Source organism: Nuphar pumila, chromosome 8 (genome assembly GCF_984573655.1).
Source record: "Nuphar pumila chromosome 8, dmNupPumi1.hap1.1, whole genome shotgun sequence".
Taxonomy (NCBI): domain Eukaryota; kingdom Viridiplantae; phylum Streptophyta; class Magnoliopsida; order Nymphaeales; family Nymphaeaceae; genus Nuphar; species Nuphar pumila.
The window spans coordinates 110,015,742-110,035,133 of NC_143256.1; the positions used below are offsets into that span (position 1 = coordinate 110,015,742).

Genomic DNA, 19,392 nt, shown 5'->3' on the forward strand with positions numbered 1-19,392 from the left:
CCAATGTATGTGTTTAGGCTAGATTCAGTTGCCTAACAAAATCGCAGGAGTTCAAGGCATGCAAGCGCAAAAAATTGTTGTTTGCCTCGCTTGGGCTATGCCCGTGACAAATAGAATGTTTCAGGATAATAATTCTCAGGCCTGCCAAGTTCACTTAGTAATTCAGTCTGATCTGTTTACCTGACCCACCTTGAATCTATCCTGGATTGGCCCCCACTGTCGTAAATGCTTATAAAATCGTGCTTTTTCATTGAAAGCACACTATCCAAAAGTCGATTCCTAGCATTTAAACTATGCTGAATCCATTCAAACAACCCAATCAGAGCGTATGATCTCATTGGGACGGTCTGGTCGACATTACCAAATGTCAACCACCATTTAAATATCGGAGGGTCGAAGCTTCATTTTTCGTGTGTGTGTGTGTGTGTGTGTGTGAGAGAGAGAGAGAGAGAGAGAGAGAGAGAGAGAGAGAGAGAGAACACCAACAAAGTTTCCTCTTAAATGGCCTGTCCTTTTAAGTATTCCAGAGACGAGACTCAGGGCTAAAAGCATAAAGATACTAGTAAGGGGAAATATCTATGGATGTAAAAGACGGCAAAGCAAACTAAGGTCCCAATTATTCTGGGGGCAAGAGCGAAATCTCGATCTCCTGCAAAGACTTCCCTTTGGTCTCCACCACGTTCCGCTTCACAAACACTGCCGCTATGATGCAGAAAGAAGCGAATATCGAGTACAGAACCTCAGCCCCCAGTTGCTCCAACAAGCGCAGGAACAGCAGCCCCACAAAGAAATTCACAACCTGAGAGCAAAAGACTAGTCACAGCTTTAGCACAAAACAAAAGAAATTCGACCCATTTTAGCAGCACTGTGGAATGAATTTAGTTATAGGATTTCGTTGGGTGAACATGTCTTATTTTTCTACTGCAATAACCATAGACATATCCTGAAGTAATACTTTCAACAGATGGCCTAATCCCTATATAATGCAGTCTTTCCAAATAGAAAGTGTTCACATTATATGCAGCATGCAGCGCTGCTGACAGTCACCAATCTTGGCATTTCTCAAGATGTGTGTGGTCTCCATCTTGAGAAATGTTGAGATGGGTGGCTGTCAGAGATTTCAATGATTTTCAAAATTCTCTACAGTTTTATAAAGGGAACCCATTCAAAAACCAACAAATCAAGGAGCTTTAATAAATATATGAACCAATATCATACTTTTAGAAAAAGCAAATTAAAAGAAGCTAGTTTTTTCCCGATAAATTGCATATTTTGCTGATATCTTCTAAAATAACGTGATATTTGTCAGAAGTAACCTACCACTTTCACATAGGAACTACAGCTACAACTTGCAAGCATACGAGTCTCACTGAGCTAAATCCCTGGAACGGTATTTTGAAATAAAGCCAGAAGAACATTACCCAATGCACACACATACAGACAGCCATGGCTTTAGCACGGATACGGCTTGGGAAAATCTCAGGTAAAAGAAGGCCTGGGACTGGACCAGCTCCAAGTGCAAACAAGAAGACAAACCTGGAACAACATAAAGTCCGCGGTTAGATATGTAAGCCTCACCGAATCATTTAAAAGGAGGAAAAGAATATATCAATTGTCCATGTTCTACTATGATCACAAACATATCATCAAGGATCACCAACAGTAGGCCAGCTTTCCAATACAATAGTGCTGTGCATAGACAGAAAAGTACTGTTGGCAATATATGGCAACTGAGACTGCCATGTCGCCCCTCACATGCATGTACTCAGAAACTATACGTCACATTGCCAAAAGCAAGGGGTAGTGGAGATGAAGGAATTAACCTGGGGAACATCAAGTATATATAAAAAACAACACCTACTTTGATGTTACTAGTGTTGGAACATATCGTATTGAAGTATGAGAATTATGTCTTGCCGACTGATGTTCTGTTTGTGTCATCCATGTGATGAAATCTTGAGTTTAGTCCTGCCCTGACTAATAAGGGGTTTGAAGTCGGGTTTGTCCTAGGAAAGGTGACTGTAGACAAACATGGACGAGTCGAGTTTGAAGGGGTTTGATAAAGAGCATGGATTGTACAAACTTCAAGTTTCTAATATCTTCTGCTTATATTAATAATGTTCTTAATGCGGATGTAAATGTATGATACCAAAGACCGACATATTAGTCTAAATAAAATGAAGAAACTTGTCAAAATTGCATCTAATGTCTAATTTTGAAGAATTTCAGCAATGTGAATCATGTATTCATAAAAAAATGACGAGAAAACCATTTTCAACTGATGTAATTAGAGCACCAGAACTATTAAAAATTATTCATACTTGTTAAAATGTAAACAACACATATATAATATTATTATTATTATTATATATTTTTGTATTTATACTTTTTAATTTTTTGTAATTTTGCTTTTTGTTTTTGGTATCTAGTTCTAGTTTGGTCAAGTTCCAGTTGAAACTTGACCAACTTTCTAGCTGTTGGAACTAGTCCAATGGCTAGAATTCTAGCTCTTGGAAGTTCCAACAGCTAGAAAGGGAGAGCTCATTATGAGCTCTCCTTAATACTCTTGTATAAATAGAGGTGCCTCCCCTTGTGTAAATCATTCATCTAAATACTTTTTAAGCATTTTGCTCTCATAAATAAAGTGTTATTTATTTTTATGCTTTTCCATTTATACCTTTTTATGGGTCTTGTCTAAAGTATCTTTTAGATACTTCCTTTTGAGTAGATTCAAGTGCATTCGTGGAGCCTACCATTTCATCACATGGTATCAAAGCTACGAAACTCTTAGATCTTGAAAAACTTCTGCCTCAATTTTCGTGCCTCTTGTGTAAAGGTGTGTTATTACCTATGTCCCACGAACTCGGCTAAGGAGGCGCCGCACCCGAGTCGATACGCCCTGACATGGGTGCGGCTTCGGACACGGCCCGGATTCGGTCAACGAGTCAAGACCGAGTCCGTCCTTGTTTTGGACTCGGTCAATGTTGACCGAGTCTATTTTTGTTCATTTTTTAGGAAAAAAATATATCTTTTATATATTTTTTATATAATTTTGTCTTTAGAGAGAAAGACGGTGATGAGCACAGTCTTTAGCAAAACTGTGCATTATATATATACTAAAGACTGTGCATTATATATATATATATATACGTGTCCCCGTGTCCAAAAATTTTGAAATTCAGCCGCACCCGCACCCATGTGACATAGGTTGTTACCTTGTTCTTACAAAAAGTTGCAAAGGAGTGTTTCATCACTTGCCAAAAGAGTGTTTTATCACTCTTCTATCGACTACAAGAGGATCCATTTGGAGAAAAGGACTTGAGCAAAAACATTGTATTGTATCCCTTTCTTCCTTTTTCTCTATTTTCCTTTTTTTTTCTTCTTCTCCTTACTATCTTCTTCACACCTTTGTAAATGATGGATGACCATGATAAGGTCACCATCATACCCATGAAGTTGAATGATACTAATTATGTGATGTGGGCTTCAATTATGAAGCACCACATATGGGAAAAAGGCTTACGAAGAATAGTGGATGGTTCCGATTCGGAACCTAAACTATCTCTCACCAAAAAAGAGGGTGATAAGGAAGTCCCTCTAACGGAAGAGAAGAAGACTAAGGCTCTAGCCTCTTATGAAAAGAAATGGAAAGAGTGGAGGATGGGGCATGCAAAGATAATGTCATGGCTTATTAATAGCATAGACAAAAAAAAATGTTCTAGCCTTGCTAAATTTGAAGATGCCGATAAGGCATGGGAATACCTCAAAAATATGTATTCCCTTAAAGATATTGCCTATGTGTGCAATTTTCAAGAAAAAGTTCAGACATTAACTCAAAATGACAAAACTATTTGTGAATATTATAATGAGTTGTCCGAACTTTGGGAAGAGTTGACTATTCTAGAGCAAAAATGGCATTGCACCGAAGATATCGAGCTTCGTAAAAAACAACTCGATATGAAACACTTTTACCAATTTGTGAATGGATTAAGGAGGAATTTGAATCCACCAAATTGACTTTACTTCATCGTGGTAAAATTCCTGCTATTGTGGATACTATTGAAGAACTAACTATGGAGGAAAATCGTCTTAGAAAGAGTACTCCAAAAGTTGATGATGATTCAGTTTTAGTTGTGTCTAGACCAGGGAATCATACCCGCACTTATAGACCACCTTATTTTGGGAGACAAAGTGGTGAGTTTGACAAAAGAAAAGTTATTTGTCACCACTGTCATGAACCGGGGCACTATAGGCCTCAATGTCCGAAGCTAAAAAGGAGAGACGAAAAGAGGGTAGCATCTGTTGAAACCGAGTCAAAAGATCAAGATGCACCTATTTCCATGGCTCAACTGATGGAGATTCTTCAACCTCTTTTCAAAGGGGTATCCTCTTCGACTGAAGCCTCAACTGGAGCGGCAAATGCATCTGTATCCGGTCCAGGTAACTTCACTTGGCTCTTAGATTCCGGTGCTTCATTTCATATGACCCCAAATGCTAAATGTTTATCCGAATGTCTTAAAAATAACTCAAGTATATCAAAAGTCTTTACAGCCGATGAAACATCTCTTGAAATAAAAAGAATAGGATGTTTTGAAAGTTTTCAAAAATCCAAATCTTTTTGTATTACAAAAGTTAGATATATCCCAAAATTAAATTTGAACCTTTTATCTGTTTCACAAATTTCTGATTATGGATGTAATATATCATTCTCTTCTAATGGTTGCTGGATACAGGATCGCCAGTCAGGGAAGTTGATTGGGGAAGGTCATAGAGAAGGACTATATTACATGGACTTTTTGGAACTACAAAAGAATGTATTTTGTTTAAATGTTAAAAAATTAGAAACTGAATTATGGCACAAAAGACTTGGCCATCCTCATATGTCAAAAATCCAATACTTCCCAAAGTTTGGGAAAATTTTGTAAATCTGAAAATTTTGCTTGTAAAGACTGCATTCTTGGTAAAATGAAAATATTACAATTTTCTAGTAGAACCTTTGTCTCTACAAAACCTCTTGAGTTAATACATTCGGACGTTTGGGGACCCGCACCAGTTATCTCTAAAGGTGGTTATGTGTATTATGTCATCTTTGTTGATGACTTTTCTAGACACACTTGAATTTATTTTCTTAAACATAAATCCGAAGTTTTTGCGCACTTTCAAATATTTCATAAAATGGTCACAAACAAATTTTAAAGTAATATTTCCATTTTTCGCACCGATTCAGGGGGAGAATTTATGTATGGAGAATTTAAAAACTATCTTAATCTATATGGCATTACTCATCAACGATCATGCCCACACACTCCTCAACAAAATGGTTTTGCGGAACGCAAGCATCGCCACATTATAGAAATCACTCGGACTTTGCTAATTGCAAGTCAAGTTCCAAAAGGTTTTTGGGTTGAAGTCGCTCTAACTGTCACCTATCTCATCAATAGAATGCCATCTTCTTCGTTAAAAAATATATCTCCAATTGAAAAACTTTATGATTTAGCTCCAGACTACTCTAGATTAAGAGTTTTTGGTTGCAAATGTTTTGTATTTACAAACAAAAATGATAAATTCTCCCCTCGTGCAATCCCATGTGCCTTTTCAGGATATGTTGAAAATCAAAAAGGCTACAGGTGCTATGATCTTCAAAATGACAAATTATATGTATCAAGAAATGTCTTTTCTAGAAAAAAAATCTTTTGAAAGTGAAAAATCCAAAGATATTACTGAATATTCTTTTTTTAATCGAAATAACTTCAAAATTCAATGAAGAGGATTTTGAATATAACTTTGACAATGATCAAAGTCCTATTATTTTTTAAAATGATAGCGAAGACCAAACCAGTAGGGATGTTGGTCTGCAATATTCAAGACGAAGAGTTGGAGAGCAACACCCACCATGTGCATTAGAAAGGTTTTTTGAAGTTCTCCTTCGTAGGACTTCTAGAATTTTTTTTTGTCTCTTACGAATCTTTTTCACCCTCGTATAGGGCAGCCCTTGCATTAATCCAATCCTATGTTGAACCTTCCTCCTATTATGAAGCCAAAAACCATGAAGAATGGGTTGAAGCTATGAAAATAGAATTGAATGTATTAGAGAAGGCCAACACTTGATCCATTCAAGACCTTCCTCTCAGAAAGAAACCTATAGGTTGTAGATGGGTCTATAAAGGCAAAACCAAAAGTGATGGGACTCTAGAAAGATATAAGGCACGACTCATAGCCAAAGGTTACGCTCAAGAGTATGGCATTGACTACAAAGAAACCTTTGCCACTGTGGCCCGTATGACCACTGTTAAAACTTTAATTGCATTGGCTTCTATCAAAAAATGACATATATTTCAAATGGATGTTAAAAATGCTTTCTTAAATAGGAGTCTTGTTGAAAAAGTCTACATGGAAGCTCCTCCTGGTATTAGTATTCCTAAGGGTAAAACACTTCATCTTGAGAAGGCCCTTTATGGCCTCAAATAGGCACCAAAAGCCTGGTATGACAAATTTAGTCATGTTATGACTTATATTGGATTTCTTTGTTGTTTGACTGACACTGCCTTGTTTATTAAGCAATATGATGCAAGTATCATCATCCTTCTTCTTTACGTGGATGATATGATCATCACTAGAGACGACAAATAGGGAGTTACCAATATCAAAACTCTTCTTAAAACTCTTTTTGAAATGTCTGATTTAAGATTATTGAGATACTTTTTAGGAATAAAAGTTGCTTATTCCCCTTGTGGGTATTTGATATCTCAATCTAAATTTGCTTTTTATATTGTTTTCAGGTCTGACATTACAGATGATAAGAAGGTGAACACTCCAGAAGTTGTCAATGTTAAAATGAAAATTGATGATGGAAAGCGTCTTGATGATCCCACTCCGTTCAGACAACTTGTTGGAGCACTTTCATATCTCTCCATCACTCGGCCAGACATAGCACATGTTGTACACACAACTAGCCAGTTTCAACATACTCACACTTCTGTTCACATGGGAATAGTTTTACGTATTATTAGATATTTAAAGAGTTCTCTCTCACGAGGACTCTTCTTGTCTCCATCGTCATCATTAGATTTAATTGCGGACTGGGGAGGTGATCCTAATAATAGACACTCAACCACTGGTTTCTGTGTATTTTTAGGTGAATCTCTAATATCATGGAGGTGCAAGAAGCAACAGAAGGTTTCTCTTTCCTCCACTGAAGCTGAATATAGAGCCATGGCAACCACCACAATGGAAGTTGTTTGGCTCAAGCGACTCAAGCGACTGCTCGCTGATATGAGAGCCGAAGCAACACAAGCCTCACGAATGTGTTGTGACAACAAGAGTGCAATCTATATCGCAAAAAACTGGACTTTTCATGAGCGCACCAAACACATTGAGATGAATTGTCACTATGTGAGAGAGGTGTACTTGCATGAAACCATTGATCTACCATATATGACTTCAGAATACCAATTAACAGACTTCTTCACCAAGCCTTTTGCGGCTCCCAGATTTCACTTCCTCTTAGACAAACTTTCGCTCATTGTACTGTAAGTTTAGGGGGGGTGTTAAAATGTAAACAACACATATATAATAATATTATTATTATATATTTTTGTATTTATACTTTTTTTTGTAATTTTGCTTTTTGTTTTTGGTATCTAGTTCGGTCAAGTTCCAGTTGGAACTTGACCAACTTTCTAGCTGTTGAAACTAGTCCAACGGCTAGAATTCTAGCTGTCAGAACTTCCAACAGCTAGAAAGGAAGAGCTCCTTATGAGCTCTCCTTAATACTCTTGTATAAATAGGGGTGCATCCCCTTGTGTAAATCATTCCTCTAAATGCCTTTTAAGCATTTTGCTCTCATAAATAAAGTGTTATTTATTTTTATGCTTTTCCATTTATACCCTTTTATGGGTCTTGTCTAAAGTATATTTTAGATACTTCCTTTTGAATAGATTCAAGTGCATTCGTTGAGCCTACCATTTCATTACAATACTGACATTTGTGGGTCATTCAGGACCCAAACTCATAAAGGAATGCAATATTTTATAATTTTCATTGATGATTAATTAAGATATAGCTATATATATCTTATACAAGTCAGACACATTAGAAAATTTTAAAAAATATCGTCAAGAAGTTGAAACCCAACTTGAAAGAAAGATTAAGGTCTTAAGGTCAGATCAAGGAGGAGAATATACCTCAAATGAATTTATTGAATATTGTAAGGAGAATGAAAAAAACACAACACTGAAACACCTCAATAAAACGGCGTGGCTGAAACCCAACTTAAAAGAAAGATTAAGTTCTTAAGGTGTAATCGAAGAGGAGAATATACCTTAAATGAATTTATTGAATATTGTAAGGAGAATGAAATCAATCCTCAAAACACCACCCGACGAAAGCTTCATGTTGGCTTATGCATCATTACCCAAGATATTTTAGGGGGAAGCTATTTATACAACTACATATGCTCTAGGGTTCCATGTAAGGCCATTGTCTCTACACCCTATGAGTTATGGACTGAAAGAAAACTATACCTTAGCCATCTACGAAAATGAAGTTCAATAGCTCACACAAAAATCATAGCTCGATCTAAAGATAAACTAAATAGCAGATCTAGAAGATATACATTTATTGGATATCCAAAAAGATCTAAAAGTTATAGATTTTATCATCCTGATAAAGGTTTAATTAAAAATAGAGATGAAATATTCTTGGAAGAACAAAACATGAAATCAGTCATTCCTGAAATAAATGAAGATGATCTATATGATCTCATCTATGATGATTCTAAAGAATCAGTTAGGCAATGATTAACCAATTGTTAGTGATCCTTTTACTCCACATCATACACAAGTTGGCCACAAAAGGTCAAGAGCTTCTCCTTCATATATGGATGACTATTATGTTTACCTATGAGAGAAACTATGTTACTCGATAAACCTTGATGACATGGAATATAACTCGACATATAGTAAGACAATTAACTCACTCGAGTAAACAAACTGGATAAAAGCCATGGACGAGGAAATTGAGTCTATTGAGAAAAACCAAGTCTGGGAATTCACTGAATCTACTAGAGAAAAGAAAATTCATTGGATGCAAATAGATATTAAGAAAGAAATTCAAGTCCGATGATAGCATAAACAAATTTAAAGAAAGAGTAGTTTCTAAAGGATTCTCTCAGAGAGAAGGCTTAGACTATGTTGATACATATTCTCCCATTACAAAATTTGCCTCTATAAGAATAATCTTGGCTATTGTAGTAAATTATGATTTAGATTTATATTAGATGGATGTTAAAACTACACTTAAATGTTGATCTTAAGGAAACCATTTGTATGAAACAACCTGAAAGCTATATTGTTAAATGCCAAGAGGATAAAGTGTATAGGTTAAAAAAATCCCTATATAGACTTAAACAATCACCACGTCGATGATATTTGAAGTTTCATAAAACAATTACAACACTGGGATTCGTGGCAAATAGATTTGATCATTGTGTTTATGTTTATAAAAGTGTGAATAAATTCTCTATCCTTTCTTTATATGTGGATGGTATTCTTTTGACTGAAAACAATAATGAAATGATTGTCAAAACAAAGTCATGGTTAAATTCACAGCTCGATATGAAAGACATGGGAGAGGCATCCTATGTTCTTAGAATCAAAATCACTCGAAAGATGAATTCTAAACTTTTGAGTTTGAGTAAAAAAAATATATTAATTATTTACTCAAGAAGTTTAGAATGAGTGATTGCAAGCCTGTCAAGACACCCATGGTAAAAAGAATAAAATTGAGTAAAAATTACTGTTCGGGTGAAGGGCAAAAAAGATTGAATGTCTCTTACGCATAAGCTATTGGAAGCTTGATGTACACTGTGTGTACAAGGCTTGATATCAGCTTTGTTGTTGGCCTTGTTAGTCGTTACCAGAGTAATCCTGCTTGGCCTCATTAGCAAGAAGTGAAGATAATATTTAGATATTTAAAAGAGACCAAACATTTGCAATTGAGTTTTCAAGCAAATAACTTAGAACTGACTGCATATTATAATGTTGATTTTGTTGGCAGCAGATAACAGTCTATGTCACATGGACTCACTGTATAGGCTGTCGCACCCGCGTTGCGTCACTCACTGTATAGGCCACTGCATCCGTGTCGACGCGACACGAATGCAGGTGCCGCACCAGGCGCTATTGATAAACCCTTGGTGTGGTCAACCCGCACCCAGGGTTTTGTCCAAAATGGTCGGTCATGAGTCAGGTTCGAGCTCAACCCGAGCCTGGACCGACCTTGCTCGAACCCGAATCATGTCGGGTACCGAGCCTGATCCGCCCCGGCTCGTTAGCTTGTAAGGGCTCTGCACAACAGACCGAGCTAAGCTCGGGCTCAACAGGCACACACACAGGGGAAAAGAGAGAGAGAGAGAGAGAGAGAGAGAGAGAGAGAGAGAGAGAGAGTCTTCCCCTCTCTCCCCTTAATCGGGAAGAACGAGAAAGAGAGAGAGGGGACCTCCTCCGCTGTACTCCGCCCTACGCTCCACTGTCGCCCAGAGAGAGAGAGAGATGGAGCCCAAAGCTCAAGAAGTGGTTTGGGGATCGAGGTAGGGATGGGGTTCGTCAGGGCAGGTCAAATCGGGGGAGGGGCGGGTCGGAGGTGGAGCGGGGCAAGTCGGGTCGGGCTTACCGAACTCTCTCTCTCTCTCTCTCTCTCTATATATATATATATATATATATATATATATTATATATATATATATACCCACCCGCACCCAAGTTTCTTTTAAGTGTTGCATTGCCGCACCCGCATCCGCACCTATGTGACAGATGATAGTAAATTCACTTCTGGATATATATCTCCGTGGAGAAGGTGCAATTTCTTGGTTACGAAAGAAACAAGGTTGTGTAGCTCAAGATACCCAAGAAACATAGTACGTTTCATGCAATGCTGCTGCCACTTTTGTCGTCCGGATAAGCCACTTCATTAGCAATTTGAAGCAGGATATAACCAACGGGCCATTGCTAATTTACTCTGACAATCAACTATCACTCTTATGAATAGTGGAGCAAACAATTCTAAAAGCAAATACATAATAGTGAAATATTGAGAAGAATGAGATTGCAGTTAGTTACTTGCCTATTGCTGATATGATTGTTAATCCTTTAACCAAAAGCATATATGAAGAATTGTTTTCAAAACATGTATCCTGTATGGGATTAAAATATGTCTAATTGAGATATCTAACTGAACAAGTAAAAGTGATATACATCATTGCTAGATTTTTTATGCAAGAGCAAGACTCCAATAGTGAGAGGAGAATCCTTGCATCATGATTTGGCTTGCATGGCCAAGTGGGAGATGTTGACCATATATCACAATTGAGGTGGCCATGTCGCCCCTCACATGCATAATTCCATGTGTTAAGGAGAGAGTAGGGCCCACTCTCTCGTTAACGCATGGATTGCTCGTTTCTGGGCATATAAAAAAAATGTTTTCTAAAACTTATTGCGAACATATTTTGAAAATAAAAACAGATTTCATTCTACGGATACGATAATGCATGGATTTACATCCCCAATCAAAGCAAGGGAAACGGCTACCCCGGAGATGGTTATTTAAGACCCAACCCCTGCACTGCAGGATTATCCGAGAAAGGAATCCCCAAGGCCATGAACATCAACCCTCTCTCTCTCCCTTCTCTTTCTGCCTCAACTTTGTAGACAGACTCAACTCAGACCCGCCACTAAATGGCCCTGGATATGGAGAAACAAAAGAGATTCCTATAGCAACTAATAGGTAGCATGTTACAGCCTATGGGACAAGTGTCTCGATCTGAAGAACCCACAGCAACAGCTAGCAAAAATTCCTCTTCAGAGATTCATTGCTTGAAGGTCTTTATGGCCACACTATACTTTTTCAGAGGGTTCTATGACTTGATGCCAATAAATGTCTAGAACTGCAGTTCCACATGCCGACTCACAATTGAATTGTAACTTACACGGTTTTAAGTCCAGCCTAAACCTTGGTGCTTGGAGTACATGGAACATGCATTAGCATTGGAGATATAAAAAGTAGACAGCAGAAAAGATGATCAAATCAGGTTCCATCATATAATACTTCAACGGATTTTTAATCGTGGTATTCAGAGTTTCATAGAATGGACGAAGAAGCAAGCAATCAGCATCAGATTGCATCTCGCCTCATTCATCAATTCTCCTTGATCCTTTGGTTTGAATCACAAGGAAAATCTTCTGATTGTCCCAAGTCACCTCGAGCAACCTAAACTCAACCATAATATTCTGGGTCCATGACACAAAAGCTTCATGTCAACAAACAAAATGAAACATTGGTGGCACATGCCTACTAGGAAAAAACCCTAATACAAGACTGTGTTGTAGCCAATTACTGTTGGGGAGATGGGCATCGAAGGGAGTTTATAAAGTTGGAAAAGTCAAAAGCCTCAATTCCTGGAGTTGGCAAATACTAACTCTAGTAGTAGTAGTTTCTCCTTCCACTTTTGGGTGCAAACTCAAGGAATATATTCTGCAACTGACTTTGAAATTCCCCAAACGCTTTCTTAATTCCTTTCTCCCAAAAAAAAGTTGCTGAAGGAGTTTCACTAAACTCCAACACAATTCCTCCATTTCTACCTTAACTACCAGCTGCCAGCCTGCCAAAGAAGGCCTAAGAAAGCTTCATATACTTTGGCATTAATAGAAGGCTGCCCACCCTCTCGCAGCACAACCATCAGAAAAAAATCAATGCTCCCAAATGGGGCAGCCAGATTCTACCTTAAACTGAAAGTTTAGCACATACACAGCATAAGATGACCTTTTTGATAAGGAGTGCTGCATGCATTTGTGTACTTACAACAATATTCCACAGACAGAGAGGTACAGTTCTGCATAATGTGGCAGAGAAAAAGTTGTTGCTGATACCTGGAGACCCATCGCTACAGCCTGCACCAATACAAAATAACGAAAGAGATTAAATTCCTAGAAAGCATGTGGACGACTAGAGGAGTGACTCAGCTAGATCAAGTAACAAATTATCCTTGGAATCTTGCAGATGAAGCCGATATCACCAGCTGGTAAGGTGAAATAGTGTGCCTAGGGTCCACATGGACCCAATGAAAGATTCCAGGCATTTTGGCCGAGCTCCATAGAGGAAGATGGAAGCCGAAGGTGCATGCTAATACACAGATCAAGACACCAGAAAGCATTCATAAAAAGTTAAAACACATACCATTCCCAGAAAGCTTCCTAACAGAAGGATTTTCCTCCCAAGTTTATCCATCAGAAGCATTGCAATGATTGAACCTGGATGAATTAATATATACGGTTTTATGAATGAAAATGTAGTTATGCTGCTGCTCAATAGATTCTAACAAACTTGAAAAAGATTGACCGATCATTCAATACCTGTCAAGTTGGAAAAACCAACACAAACATTTGCAAGATTGGAGGGTACCCCAGCGCGTTTGAAAACAGCTGATGAAAAGTAAAAGATGGCATTTATCCCGGATAGCTGCTGTAACCCAAATAACATAGATCCAATAGCCACGACTGCAACATGTAGATAACAGAATTTGAGAAGGGAAAACCATGATTGAGCAACTGAGGTTCAACCACAGGCACTCAAGCTACATACAGTGCACATGCTCATAGAAGAGGAAAGTCACCCCCTTCATTTTGAATGTTCACATTAAAATAAAGGTTAGTTGTTGACAATGAGAAAAGCATGCACAAGTCAGTAAGCAGCACATAGACAAGCAATCATGAGGGTCATATCCACATCTCATATCCGTGTATGGCACAGTCCATTGCAAGTCCTAGACATGCAGACAATGCTGATATCTGTACACATGAGCCTGCAACTACAAGTCTGCATGCATGTATCTGAATGCACATGCAAATCAACAATGATCGTATATGAATTCATGTGCACCCTAGCTGGCCTATGTAAGATGATGGTTCACTAACAAATCCAAATATATTTTCCTCACAATTAAATGTAGAGAATCAGCATATATCTAAAAGCCATAAAGCATTCAAAATGGCCCCATAAAAAATTTATTGGTTAAGAGACACCCCAGCATAATATAAAACTATTCACTTCTCATCTCCATTATCGACAACCATAACAATCAACAGAGTACTTTCCCCCAGTTAATTCCCCCTTCAAGTAGCAATAAAAAATCAAGCAATACATTGTACAAGTGCATAGGAAGTAAACTATACCGAGTTCACCAAAAGAAAAGGTATCATTAAAAAATACCTTTGAAATGACGACCATGAAGCAATTCTGAAAGCCTTACACTTTCAGCATCATCCCCCTTGTCTAACTGTGAAAATTCTGCAATTGCAGATTTTACATGAGCTCCACCAAAGAGCCTTTCAAGCTCAGCTTCAGCTTCACTGCATCTCCCTTGCTGGATATCCCAAAATCGGAGAAAGACATATCAACCAAAATCAAATACTAGGTCACTCATTACCATCAAACAAGATATGCCATGAGACAGTACATGTTAGTGAAGGCAAGTAGAAAACTACATGAAACAAATCAAGAAATTTTCTATTTTAAAGAGGCTGACCTTGTAAAGCCACTGGGGACTCTCAGCACAAAGTTCCATGGCCACAGCTAGTATAGTAGCCGGGATGATGGACACCCAAAAACAAAGTCTCCACCTGCCCCGACAATGATGGCAGTTTCCGTAATTAAAAATTGAAAGTTATTTCATGAAATCTGATTACTCATGCTTTTGCAGAACATCTTGTTCAATGGTAAAGAAGAATGTGAATTGCAATAATCTTACCAGCTAGGAATTTCCTTGGCTGGGATACCAATGAACAGTGCCATTAAGATACCAAGACATGTCGCAATCTGAATAAAGCTACCATATGTGCCTCTGACAGAAGAGGGAGAAACCTGTTAAATAAATGAAAAATCGATATTTGTTACCAGACAAGTTACAATAGCTGCAAAACTAACCGTCTTTTTTCACCTCAGTCACATAAAGAGATGCTACAGGTGGACCAAGTCCCATCCCAGCTCCAACAAGCAATCTCCCCAGAAGCATACCATCCAAACGTGATGCAGTTGCACTGCAGTTGAATGCTTTCATATGAATAAATGACAAGGAAAATCCAATTTTTACAACTACCAACATGTTTATATGATTATTGGTGAACAGAAAATGCAAAGACCTTTGAAATCTTAATATCTTGGGGTACATATTTTTTACTAGATCCTTTTGGCAAGTTCCTACACTAAGAAACATTTCTCTCTCTCTCTGAAATTAAAATCAGAATATTCTGATTAATTAAGAAGAAACTTTTAAGGACTTTTCTTTCTTTTTCTCCTTTCCAAGTCAAGTTCAGGTTATCTAAAAAAAATGACCTTAACAGGTTCTAAATTTGGTAATTAACCTAATTACCTCAAGGATGCTCCAATTATCATTGGCAATGCACTCAATTGGAAAGCCCTTCGACGACCAACTCCATCAGCTATCCAGCCACTAAGCATACATCCAACAAATGCACCAAGCAGACAAATACTGACAACAAGACCTGCATCATGTTCATAATGAACAAACCAAACAAAAAATAAAAAAGATAAACATAAGTGAACAAAGTACTATAGTAATTTCAACGTAGCATGTACCTTCGGCTAAGGTATTTCCATCAAATCCAAGATCCAAAGAAATGCTCTCAAGTGTTTCATTGATGACTCTGAGTGTATAAATGCAAAAGGCAAAAAAAATTATTTACAGTTTTGGAACCATACGCATGGAACAGAGAAGACGTCGATGAGAAGCACACAACCCACCCAAGATGATAGCCAAATGAGAACGAAGATATCACAGCCACACACACATGTGGCAGAGAATGTCTCCATGAAGGACTTGTACCTTCTTGCCCCATGCTGTTCAATAGACGAGCTTGTACAACAACAGAAAGATAAACAGATTCAATCCCAGTCTTAACATGAACTTTACATCATGTCTAAAATAATAATTATGTAGGAAGAGTACTTCTCAATTCAATTGTGTATTCTGATATTCTATGGTAATAGTTGTTTTCTACCTCAAAAACATCTAACTTCACAATAAATCCACAGTATTTGATCCCAGATTTGCTTTATGGTGACTTGCAGTTCCATTTTCTTGCAATGCATTAAGAGATAAACAGTAGAATAATTATTGAATTCATGGGATCAAGCACTCTATACCTTTACTACAACATAGAGCTAGCATGTCATAAAGTTTTTTAAAATTTTTTGAGAGTTATCGGTCACACATTCACAGTTATTGGTTTCAGAAATATGGTATTTAAATATCAAAGGGAAAAAGAAACAGCAAAGCAAGAGCCTTTAGGAGGTAAATAAAACCTAATCACTAATCATATGCAAACAACAAATGAAAATATTATCCATTCGAAGAAATGACAAAGATGAAGATGAACCTGAATTCTCTACTGCCGGGCCCTCCAGATCTGAAGCATTAGTGAAGTCCCTTGATGACAAACGCTTGTGCATTGAAGCAACCGCTGGCAGATTAGGCCTTCGGTGCATCCAAACATGCAAACAATAGCACCCAACACTTGGTTAGGGAAAATAAACTCCATGACAAAGAAGGGGCAAAAGGAACATTTAACTAACCAAATCATATCACGTCTTCTCTCATAAAAAGCCTACTTCAAGGAAAAAAGATTATCTGCAGATAAAATTTCTTCATGCACTTTAATTCCAGCAATGCCAATCACCAGAAACCTAGCTACTTGCATCTAAGTCTTGGTTATAACCATTCTCCAATACCTTACTATATAACCAAAAAAATGCACTAAAATCAACTCCCTGGAGATCTCCAGATTCTTTGACTCTATCACCACCTTGTTGTGTCTGGAATCCTGGAAAAGAATTAAAAGGGAAAAAAACGCTCATCACTAAACAAGAATATATACATAATACAGACACATTCAAGTCCAACTCTAAAGAATTAGCCAAAATTTTGAAAAGAACACAACTTTATATTCAGCCATTTCATCGACAATTGAGTGTCTATTCCTCAAACACAACTTCTAGATCAAATTGAAGATAATGGATGAGATGAACATATATGCTGAGCTCCTTTTCGACTGCATAGTGCAACCATCAGGCTATGATCTCTATTTCAATTTAATAAAAAATGTGTAAAAAAAACGATTGCCATCTCCCATATATAATCCTATATCGTAGCGGGACACTAAGGAATTAGATAACATTCATGCACATAACGACTTAAACGAATTAAAGAACTAAAGAATACCAAATCCATGCGTAAAGAGCGTCACCATTGGTGAGTTTGTAACTGTTTGAAGCATTGATCATTGAAGGACGTGACAGAAATCTCAAAAGTTAAAAAAAAACTCGAACGCAAGTCAATTCAAGTTTGCCGAGACATAGCAAACTAATGCGTGTGTGCCGGAGCGCGTGCATGTGCGCGTGTGTGTGTGTGGGTGCGTGAAATACACAAAATCAAAATAACTTGATTTAAGAAACAAAGTTAAAACATGAAGAATATTTTATTACAATTTTCAAACACTTGATGGAAATCAGAACGGAGAATTAGGGGAAAGAGAAGGAAAAAACAAATAAAAGAAAACACAGAACTCCAAATTATAAAGGAAAACCAAAAGAGCTTTCAAGATGCAAAATTTACAAAAGAAATGCAACACTTCTGCAAAGATCTCCAAATTATGTTATTCACACACACACTTCTGGAAAAGATCATTTAAAAAGCACATTTCTACCGAACAGAACAATTAACAAAGCATTAATTCCGAAGAAATCTCGATTTAATCAGACAGAACCCTCTGAAAATGTCGTATTCCACGGGACTCGAAGGATAAGAGACGAAAATCTCCTTCATAAATTCAAAAGCGAAAAATAAACTAAAAAACGAGTACTTCTCACGAGCAAAAGCAACAAGGAAACCCAAACTTCTTAGAGAAGGCTCTGATTCTTCATAAAAATCCAATTTTTCCAGCAGAAAACACTACGGATCAGTCATGAACAACGTCGCAGATTCCACAAGAGCAAGAAAAAGATCGGATAACGAACAATCACAAAAACTCGTGGTTTCTCCATCAGAAAACGAAGAAAAACGATCGCAAAAAAGTATAGTGAAACGCTCACCTCACTAAAAGCTCATCAGACTCAGAGAGGCGAAGCGATAAATCCGCCGAATCCGTCCTTCAAAATTTCCGATGCTTCGCGATACTCACGCCAATCTTAGCTGTCCTCTGAGGAAGAACTTGGCACGAGAATGAGAGAGCAACAGAGAAGTATGATGAGAGAGGGCTCAGCCTAAGGAACTGACAAATCAATGGTTCGTCTAGTGACATGTCGGTTCATAACTCGTGGCACGTTGTGACGTGTCGGCTGTTGCCATGTTCATTATTTCTGCCCGCCGGGGTCGATAATGCCCTTCAGAATTTATGAATTCTCAATCATGTCCGTTGGTGCCGTGTGGTGTGGCACGTTGTGACATGTGTTGTGATTGTTGTTGCGGTGGTCTTGGTTGATTCGGGTCTAGAATGATATTTGGAGCGATACATCCAGATCCAACTCAGACTCGGTTGGTCGAGGTGGGATAGAGAGTTTGGTTTTGTGTAAAAGTGGTTGTAAACGAGGGTGTTGCATTGAAAACTAGAAATGGATAAAAAGAAAATGCAATCGGATCAAACTGATTATGATCTGAAAACTACTTCTATTTTGTACTCATATATGATACGTTGTTGCATCCAAATTGAAGATCCAACTTGTTTTATGATATGTTGTTGCATATAAATTGAAGATCCAACTTGAAAACTCTCTCTCTCTCTCTCTCTCTCTCTCTCTCTCTCTCTATATATATATATATATATATATATATATATATATATATATATATATATATATATATATATATACCTCTCTTTTGCCGCAATTTGGGCAAGCAGCTCCGGCGTGAGCCCGTTTATATGATGTTCTTTTCTGTTGTGCTTTTTTTATTTTTTTGGCTTTTGCTCTTGTTCAGTTCATGGGTTCAACATTTTGTTGATCTTCATGAGTGGTAATGTTGAATTACTTTCGTCTCTCTCTCTGAACAAAACAAAGAGGCAAAAAACAGCTTAAACAATACCAAAATCGGCCGATTAAGACTCGAACCGAATCGAGCTGAATCGATTAACTTTTACTTTTTCAATTTCAAATTATTAAAAATTAAAAATATTAAAATAAGGGGCGGTTTAACCTCGAATTCAGGCTGATTCATCGATGCTACAAACATCGAGTCTAACATGACCACAAAGATTTCGCTCATATGGTAGGGGCAACTTGTGAATGTCAAAAGTTGATGGAATGTCACAAGTTCAAAATCCATGGGTG

At 37.5% G+C, this 19,392-nt stretch overlaps 1 protein-coding gene across 2 annotated transcripts; it reads right to left on the bottom strand.

The window, feature by feature from the left end:
* Positions 1–476: 476 nt before the first annotated feature.
* Positions 477–18,296, bottom strand: LOC149830194 (putative plastidic glucose transporter 2). 2 transcript variants are annotated; one of them, XM_090015733.1, is made up of 16 exons: positions 18,160–18,296; positions 16,801–16,892; positions 16,645–16,699; positions 16,449–16,546; positions 15,814–15,925; positions 15,649–15,716; positions 15,422–15,554; positions 14,990–15,089; positions 14,801–14,913; positions 14,579–14,672; positions 14,263–14,416; positions 13,407–13,550; positions 13,231–13,304; positions 12,856–12,944; positions 1,422–1,536; positions 477–799 (listed from the first exon to the last, which is right to left on the bottom strand). In XM_090015733.1, exons 3-16 carry the CDS (start codon positions 16,650–16,652, stop codon positions 617–619), a joined length of 1,485 nt encoding a protein of 494 aa, XP_089871859.1. In that variant the 5' UTR covers positions 16,653–16,699; positions 16,801–16,892; positions 18,160–18,296; the 3' UTR covers positions 477–616. The 2 variants fall into 2 exon arrangements, with proteins under 2 accessions (XP_089871859.1, XP_089871860.1); XM_090015734.1 differs by having other exon boundaries at positions 16,645–16,714.
* Between the last annotated feature and the right edge of the window lie 1,096 nt (positions 18,297–19,392).

Coding starts and splice junctions, on each gene's coding strand:
- LOC149830194 (XM_090015733.1), bottom strand. Junction 15,555..15,648: donor TGGAAATACCTTAGCCGAAG/GTACATGCTACG, acceptor AACATGATGCAG/GTCTTGTTGTCAGTATTTGT. Junction 800..1,421: donor TCTGTATGTGTGTGCATTGG/GTAATGTTCTTC, acceptor TTTTGCTCTCAG/GTTGTGAATTTCTTTGTGGG.